The sequence below is a fragment of the Aplysia californica genome, unplaced genomic scaffold, assembly GCF_000002075.1.
Source record: "Aplysia californica isolate F4 #8 unplaced genomic scaffold, AplCal3.0 scaffold00072, whole genome shotgun sequence".
NCBI lineage: Eukaryota > Metazoa > Mollusca > Gastropoda > Aplysiida > Aplysiidae > Aplysia > Aplysia californica.
Window position 1 is genome coordinate 678,247 of NW_004797342.1, and position 8,394 is coordinate 686,640.

The 8,394-nt window shown below is 40.7% G+C and overlaps 2 protein-coding genes across 5 annotated transcripts in view; one reads left to right on the top strand and one right to left on the bottom strand.

Moving 5' to 3' along the window:
* LOC101848953 (PDF receptor) overlaps nucleotides 1-4,513 on the top strand; it is a 6,950-nt gene extending 2,437 nt beyond the window's left edge. For all 4 annotated transcript variants that reach the window (XM_035968647.1, XM_035968646.1, XM_005093923.3 and 1 more), the window contains exon 2: nucleotides 2,048-4,513. In XM_035968647.1, the coding sequence (XP_035824540.1) occupies nucleotides 2,108-3,463 (1,356 nt within the window). In that variant the 5' untranslated portion in view covers nucleotides 2,048-2,107 and the 3' untranslated portion in view covers nucleotides 3,464-4,513. The remainder of the gene's footprint in view (nucleotides 1-2,047) is intronic.
* The window catches only part of LOC101853374 (electrogenic sodium bicarbonate cotransporter 1), a gene marked incomplete in the record, with an annotated part of 58,592 nt that overhangs the window by 32,641 nt on the left and 17,557 nt on the right, over nucleotides 1-8,394 (bottom strand). Inside the window, 3 exon segments of the mRNA XM_005093943.3 lie at nucleotides 5,463-5,636; nucleotides 6,576-6,736; nucleotides 8,169-8,334. Of these exon segments, the coding sequence (XP_005094000.2) occupies nucleotides 5,463-5,636; nucleotides 6,576-6,736; nucleotides 8,169-8,334 (501 nt within the window).

The following is an 8,394-nucleotide window of genomic DNA, read 5'->3' on the forward strand; positions in this document are numbered from 1 at the left end:
AGAGGGGTTGGGCGGGGCTGCCCCGGGAAATGAAAGGGTAAAGACTTGAGTGCAGGAAGGCCAGGCACCAAATTGTTGACTTGAAAGAGAAAATTAGATAAAGGCGGAGGAAGGGTGGCGAGAGTTGGCCTGATGTTTTTGTTTTTGTTTGGGTGGTGGTGTTCTGGTGGATTGGTGAAAACAGATGAGAGAGAGAGAGAGAGAGAGAGAGAGAGAGAGAGAGAGAGAGAGAGAGAGAGAGAGAGAGAGAGAGAGAGAGAAAGACTAATAAATTGATTGTAAAACGTCAATGTTTTACGTTCAAAGCCATATGTCGCCATATACGTTTTCTTGTTATTATCTCATATTGCTATTGGTCAAGGAAAGTTTCATTTTGCTTTGCAGTTGATATCAAATATATACATATATATATATATACTTATATGTATGTATAGATAGTTAGATAGATATAATATACATGATAATATGTTTTAATGTAGATGTTTTTACGGCCCCATCGACACAATTTAGATAATTTAGGAAGCGAGGTCCGACCCTGCCGGACGGGTGTAACCCGGTCTGAGAGGATACATCACCCAAGCACAAAGACCGAGATACTCTATGACAATTTTTCTTCACTTGGGAATCAAACTTGGATCATGCGTGCGACAGCGAAAAGCCTAATTGAGGCGACGTAAAGGCCGATATGGCGTAACGATCAAAAGTGTGTTTTAATTAGAAGAGGAAAAGCTTTGTGCTATGTGTCTAAACAACCAACAAAAAGAGACAGCCGTATAAAGTTATGACACATTGAAGTAGACTGGGTTTTTTTGTCCTTTTTGTTCCCAAAGTATTCTTTAGGACTATATAATCTATTCAGCCAATCCTACGCTTAGTAACATCGCAAGTGGTTGTCGTTAAATGCGATCCAGCATGCGTCTATGAACATCACAGGTGGTTGTCGGTGTATCTGATCCATTAAACGTCTATAAATATCGCGAATGGTTGTTGTCATAGCTACTTCACACTGTTATGGAACACATTCGTCACGGCTTATCATGGAAAACTTCATAGTATCCTCCCCATCATTGTTTCTCTGCTTTCTACTTTAATCCTCTTCCCTGTTGCTCTTCTTCTTGTTCTTCTTCTTGTTCTTCTTCTTGTTTCTCCTTGTTTCTCCTTGTTCTCTTTGTTGTTGTTGTTGTTGTTGTTGTTGTTGATCTTCTTCTTCTTCTTCTTCTTCTTCTTCTTCCTCTTCCTCTTCCTCTTCCTCTTCCTCTTCCTCTTCTTCTTCTTCTTCTTCTTCTTCCTCTTCTTCTTCTTCTTCTTCTTCTTCTTCTTCTTCTTCTTCTTCTTCTTCTTCGATGTCGTCGTCGTCGTCGTCGTCGTCATTCACTTCATCCTCTACCAGCTAGTAATCTTTGAACTATTTCCGCATTAGTGATATAGAGGTGTTTTGCTTATATCCAGTGCGCCTTGCCAACAATCGAATTCATTCGAACTGAGTTGGGGGCCAGTAGGCCAAAGATTTTTCCTTCATGGACGGATAGAAGCTACCATTTTGACACAGTATGATCAATTCTCCAAAAAGGTCTAGCATGAGTGTTTTTCGAGGATTTGATCAAATTGTGCAAACAAGAAATGTCAACATTTGCCTTTCCAGGAAGGAAAATCCTTTCCGGGCTCGATAGTATCAAATGAATAACATTATCAGATGGGCAATGTGTACTGCGAGTTATCAGCAGGGCAGTTGATTGCACAGCATAAGATCCAAAAGTTGCACTTGTTTTTCCTTTTCTCCCAAACGTAATGTGGTCTATTGCTAAAACCAACAGCCTTGATTGTATTTCTAGACGACCTCTGACCTTCTTGGGCATGCGCAGATCAGATCCCAGTTCACTTTTGAATTCTTATATTTTTCGAAAAGCGTATACTTGTGCACTCTGGGTTTACTACATACAGAAATGTGGATGCAGCATAATGTTTGAAAATTTTATGTTTCTTTAAGTAAGCAACTATAAGGCGCTCTTATATACATCTCACTACAACCAAACAATCTTTTTTTCAGGATACGCCTTGGTTTTTTCCGTCTTACACTGGCTTACGAATCTCGGTAACAGAAACGGCGATGGACGCAGTGACGACGGAAGTTCCGACGGTGTGGAAGAGATACGCCAAACAAGCCGATTGTCTAGACGCCCTTCAGAACATTTCCATCAAATCGCCGGGTCCGCGCTGTCCGGCCGACTGGGAGCCTCACACATACATGTGCTGGCCCCCGTCCCCACCAGGTGTCACTGTACGTCTGCCGTGCCCACCGTACGATTATCTGAACCCCGACGAGTTTGTCACTCGTGTGTGTCAAGAGAACGCTACTTGGTACGTCAATGAAACGTTTGACGATAAGCCGTACAGCAACTATTACGACTGTTTCTTACCTCGCCAGGGAAGTGCCGAGGAGAACTTGAGGAAATGGGTCAACGAGAAGACCGTCCTCATTCTAAAAGCTTTGAACGCTCATCGTATTCCTCATCTCACTCTGCACAGCTTTGACCTCTTCCTACTACTAGCGAGCTTGTTGTTGTGTGTCATACTGTTGACCCGCCGAGCGACTCGCCCCACAGACAAATACAAGTTTTTGGTCCTTATCTTGGCAATCATATCTCTCATCGCTAACCATGTGACGGCTATGTCCATACAAGCTTTCTATGATTCCTCCAACATCATCAAATGCCAGATAGCGAAAACAATCGTCTCTTTCACCAACATCGTTTTCTGCCAGTGTCTGCTGGGATATGTCTTTCTCTGCATGTTCATTATTATGGAGTATAAGATAAAACGTAGGTACATAAACGCAGGATTCAGTGTCTCCATCGTACTGGCTCTGGCGTTAGTGTTGTTTGAAGCTTGTTTGGAGATTCTGCAGCACAACAGCCGTTACTGTGGGTTTGGCACGTTACAAACATCCTATCACTGGATCATTACGGCCCCAAAGTTCTTTATAATCGCATGTATTTTCTGCATAGATTCTGTGGCCATCTACGGCATCTACTATCTCGGACAACCACACTTAGTCAAAACGGGGCAGCAGCTCGCTCTGAAGGTGTCCACGGTATGCGTACTGCTGATGTCAGTGTACAACGCCGTGTGTGAAGTCATGCTCGTTTTGCTGCACGCTGTCGCCGCCATGGACCACGTGACCGACTCACTGGAGGTCTACACGCACTCCTACTCTGCCTTGTCGGCCTCTCGTGGGATTGTGTTTGTCACACTCATGTGTTTTCTCGACCCGCAGTCGTTAGCTCTCTTACCTTGCGCCTGTCTACATATGTTCTCTCACCCTGAAGAAGCCCCGCCTGCCAGTCCCCAGCGATTAGTATCGGAGAAAAAGCAGTCGCTTTACCTACAAGAAGAGTACGCTCAACAGGACGATTATGAAGACAATCTCCAAACCATAGAAACAGGAAAACAGCAGAGGTTGTAGCAAGTTTTACAAGACATCAACGAGTGCGGTATTGAAATGTATTATAATGTTCTCTCTTGTATTGCATTTCTAACATTTCGACCATTTACATCTAGACACCACAAGGCATTTGAGCTGAAGACACTCTAGCCTGTCTGTGTCGTAAATAAGAGGCACTCATCACTCGCGAAAGTTCAGGAAAGCCTTTTTTTAAAGAAAATCTTCATAAACGATAGAGACAATCTTCATTGAATAAAGAACATAATTATTACTTTTAAAAGTTGATGAATATCTTGTCCAGACAGAAGGAGTAATTTTTAATTCTATTTAATAATTGAAACAGGTGGATATTTTAGAAAGGTTGTAGTTGAGTAAGATGTGAGAAAATGGACATAGAACATTGTGCATTCGGAAGAAATGAATCCGAAAAGAAATGTAACTACAAAATCGCTTTGCGGATAGAAAATTGTAAAGACGATAATCAGGTGGCTATTTTGAAGTCAATATTGGCTCTTTTATTTAAATCAAAATGAAATAAAGGACTTTGTTAGTTGTTACTATTTCTGGGGTTTACAGATCATACAACGGAATTCTTCATTTCACAGCCTTCTCTCATCAGCAAATCGTGTTCTTTTTCTTAATTCATCTGGTACGGTAGCGTGGAACGTTTCAAGCACCGGGGACTGTTACACAACTAATTCATATTATTCTTCATCAAAGATTTCTTACGATTTTAAGTGGAAGTGTACATAAAAAGGTGGAATAACCCCCAGCACACTCAGGTTTTCATTTTTTTTCCTTTTTGCTATGACCCACAGATTCAAACTGCTATTTCTATTGTTTGATGATCTGTCTATGGTATCCTTGTATTGTCTTTAGGGGCTATGTGATCATAATAAAAGTGGATTGTCTAATTTTTTAAAAATAACTCCTTCCCGCTGGCCAATGTACATACATGATATGATCCATTCCTTAAATTTCTTCTACTCTGTGATAACTAAAGAAAAAAATAATAATCACATGTTTGTTACGGATTTAAACTACTCAGTGTATAAACACATAGAAACACATTCTCGTGGCTCTTGGTGTCTTTCATTATTTTTTTTCTTTCTGGCACAAAGTAACTGCATCTGAATTATTTAGAGTATAGTATTCCGTTTAAGTAGAATTTCCAAACAGTTCTCACCTCATCCCTCCTCTTTAGATTGAACATAAAAGAATATGGTTGTTAATCCAGTTGTTCAGCAAAAAGTTTGTCCCTTTGGAAAGATAAGTCCATCGCAGACTTAAAGCTTTTAGCTTTTGTTTTAGAAGGCAAGATTTTCAATATGAGTGACAGAAAAACAATACAAATGATGATGATGGAGGTAGTGGTGGTGGAGGTGGTGGTGGTGGTGATGATGATGATGATGATGATGATGATGATGATGATGATGATGATGATGATGATCATGATGATGATGATGATGATGATGATGGTGATCATGATGATGATGATGATGATCATGATGATGACATTATAAGACTAGATAAAAACACATGTGTAATGACGATGCACTATGTTATTTAATTGATTTTGTTAGACGAAAAAACAACATCAGAAAAACCAAACTTGGCTGGCCCAAATGTTCCTTTACAAAACATTTTAAAATGTGTTTTAATTGTGAGCCCAGTGGTTGAACTTCAGATGAATTAAAATTGCTTTATCTGATTATTACTTTGCGCCCCTGGCCAGGTTCCCGCTTATTGTTTCTTTGGAAAACTGATTCCAAGTACATTATACAAGTTTAGGTTATTTGAGTTGAGAGTTGGACCGACAACATTGCGGAATGGAAATGTAAATCCTTCGACCAAACTCAGGCACTCGCAAAAAATCTGTGAAAAGTGGAGGCACCTGACGAGGCTTGCAATCATACAGCGCCCCTACGATCCTCGTGGATTATGGGATCAGCAAGCTGTAAGCAGTAACACTTTGCTGTTAAAGAAACCTTTGAGCCACCACGTTCTTTGCCCCACTTACTGGAGGAAGACATGCCCCGGAAGAGGTCACTGTTGTTCCTCTTCATCTTCCTCTTGTCCTCGGGTCGTCCCTTTTCGTGTCGGTGACGGTGACGTTGCAGACACAGAGTTCGCATGTGCTGTCGGAGTAAAGGGTCCAGGCTCTGGTTCGCGATCCACGAGTCAAGGAATTGCTCTGTGGGAGTTGGGGTTGTGCAATTGGGTGTGGGGGGGGGGGGGGGGGTTAGGGCATGATAAGTTTAACATTAGATTTGTTTTGTATTGTTTTGGTATTGTTTTTTTTTGTTTGTTTATTGATTTGTTTGTCTGTTTCTGTGTTTGAGTAAAGAGAAGCACCTCGACACAATAATGGTTATTTAGTGCTATAAAAAGTAATAGAGACAGACAGAAACAACATAAGGAAAGTGAAGAAGTAAGACCTACCAGTGGTACCCTCCAGCTATCAGCAACACTGGGTTAAATTTATTTGGTTTCTTGCCTCCGGTGAAGATGCGTTCGCTAATTACTGAAGGGTTTGTCCAATAGATATAGGCTAATTAAATCGACAATGTTCATAGAATTTGGCCCAGGGCTGGTCTACTTATCCATAATTTCCTGGGCCGTTTGAGCTCTCATATGGTGTTATCAAAGGAATTCTAAGTAATTTACAATAACAAAATTTTCATGTCAAGGAATGTTTCACATTTTCCATGCCCTGTTAGGGTAGGACAGCCTCCTCTTCATAGACTTTCTACTGCTATTAAATGTTCTTCCTCTTGTATCACAAATATTCTGGATCCCGAATGTTTTTGTTTATGTTTTTTGTCGTTATGACAGCAAACTACATGAATAGTCAATTCCACTCCTCGAGGATCAATAATGTAACAAGGAGGAGGAAAACAGAGCTCAAGAAGTTAACTCCCCCACCCCAACCGTACCTGCACAAACCGGGTGTCGGTATTCAAAATTAAACTTGAGATAAAAACACTTTAATGCTAGTCTAACACGCCTCCGTCACCCCATCTCAACCATGATAATAAACAAATAGACAGATAAGACTAAGATTCAAATACAAATAAAATAACAAAAATTGCCAAAAGCATCCAACATGGCCAGAAGAAATCGGCCAACTCACCGACCACTTGCGAGATGGAGTAACACTCCACGTCGGGCAGGAACACGCCCTCCAGCAAGATCTTCCTCAGCTCCATCAGATGGTGCATGGACAGAGAAGCCACGTGAGGCTTGGACCATCTCTTGCCCCCGTCCTCCACTTTCTCCTCGTATTTCACCCACCTAAAAGAAATTACAGATGTTGAGAGTTTCAAACGGGAAAAGGCGGTTCTTAAAACATAAGTAGAACCCTTGAAGGGATAATAAAGCGAGGTTAGTTAGGTTAATAAAGAGGGGGTCTGCGAAGATTTGGGTCCTATGCAAAGTAAAGTAAATTGTGGAAATGAGATGTGAAGTCGTTAAGCTGTCTTCCTAGTGATTTTTCTAGAAGAAAGTTAATAATATCTGCCACCAGTGGATGGGGGTGGGCGTACAGTTAGCTGCACAAGACAGCTGCAATTCTCACTCCATATGTAAATAACCCTTTTATAAAACGTCTCGATTCAAAAGTTGAAAATCTTAAATTCCTCAAATACTGTCTACTTGAGGCAAAGAGACATGATTTAAAGGGATTTAACTTTTAAACATGTTAAACTTCAGCCTTTATTTGTTTGACCGGTCATTTAAAACCTTGCTGTCCACCTCTTTTATGAATAGTCAGCTTCACCACCAAAGAAAAAAAACAAACTCGCCTGACCCGTAGTTTCCAGAGCTTCACGTCCCGACTTTAAAAACTTCCGATACTACAGAAGGAACGACAAACTGAAAACTTCCCACTCTGGGCCATGGTACATGGTTCAAAGATGATATCTAAAGTGCGAAAAATGGGAAATTATGAAGGCCCCTTTTAACACTGTAAGATATTATTAGAGAGGCAGGGTCTCCAAATTTGACGTCCATCTCTGATGGCTCCAGCGAAAGTGCTGTCAGACTGGAAACAACGACATACTATAAGACACAAATTTCTCTTTGTACTATGTTGGCTCCAACAAATTATCTGAAATGTATCGCATGACATTCAAAATGTGAAAAGATAACCCTATGTATTCCAACACAAAGAAAAAATCTTCGATTACTTCCCTTAAATTTTAGCATAACTGTACATTTATGTGGGAAGCCCCCTTAAACGTTCATTTTTCAAACGTTCTTAAGCAGGCTTTTGGGAGAGAATTCCCTCACCCATCCAACGATACCCCAAAGACAGGAGTCTTCACATAATCTAATCATGTATCTAAGTGTGAGCCTGAGAATAAGACTCCCTTTCTTCCACGTTGTTTTATATCTTAGAGTCTGCATGGCTTTGGCAAGTGACTGTCCTTTTTGAACCACTTCGCAATTCGTGTTAATGTTAATTACAAAGTATCCTAAGCAAAAAAATATTTGAGGGAAGTAATGCAGATACCTTAGAAGATTTGAAACTTTTGATCAGGAGGAAGAATGATTTGTAAAAAAAAAACAATATAATAAATGAATGATTTCGAGATCCCTTAATTTTTCCCCCCTACAATAGGAATATAAGCTTTCCCTGTTGCGGGTGTTTTTTGTGCTACTGAAGCAATCAAACATTTGTGAAATTCTCGTTTAACATAAATGTTTCGGACCCTTCAGCACTGACCTGGCCCATTCCCGCCACTCGATCTCCTCCCCTCGCTGGGTGAGGACATCCATCTCCACAAAAAGCTTCCTGGTCCGGTGCTTGGGGTCTTTGACCTGGTTGATGAGGGTCTGCACCTTGTCCGCCGGATCATAGCTGGCGTCCCCGTACGTGTAGAAGCTCTCTTCTGAGAATGGTAATTGTAATGATAATGATAATAATAATAATATTGATAATGATAATAATA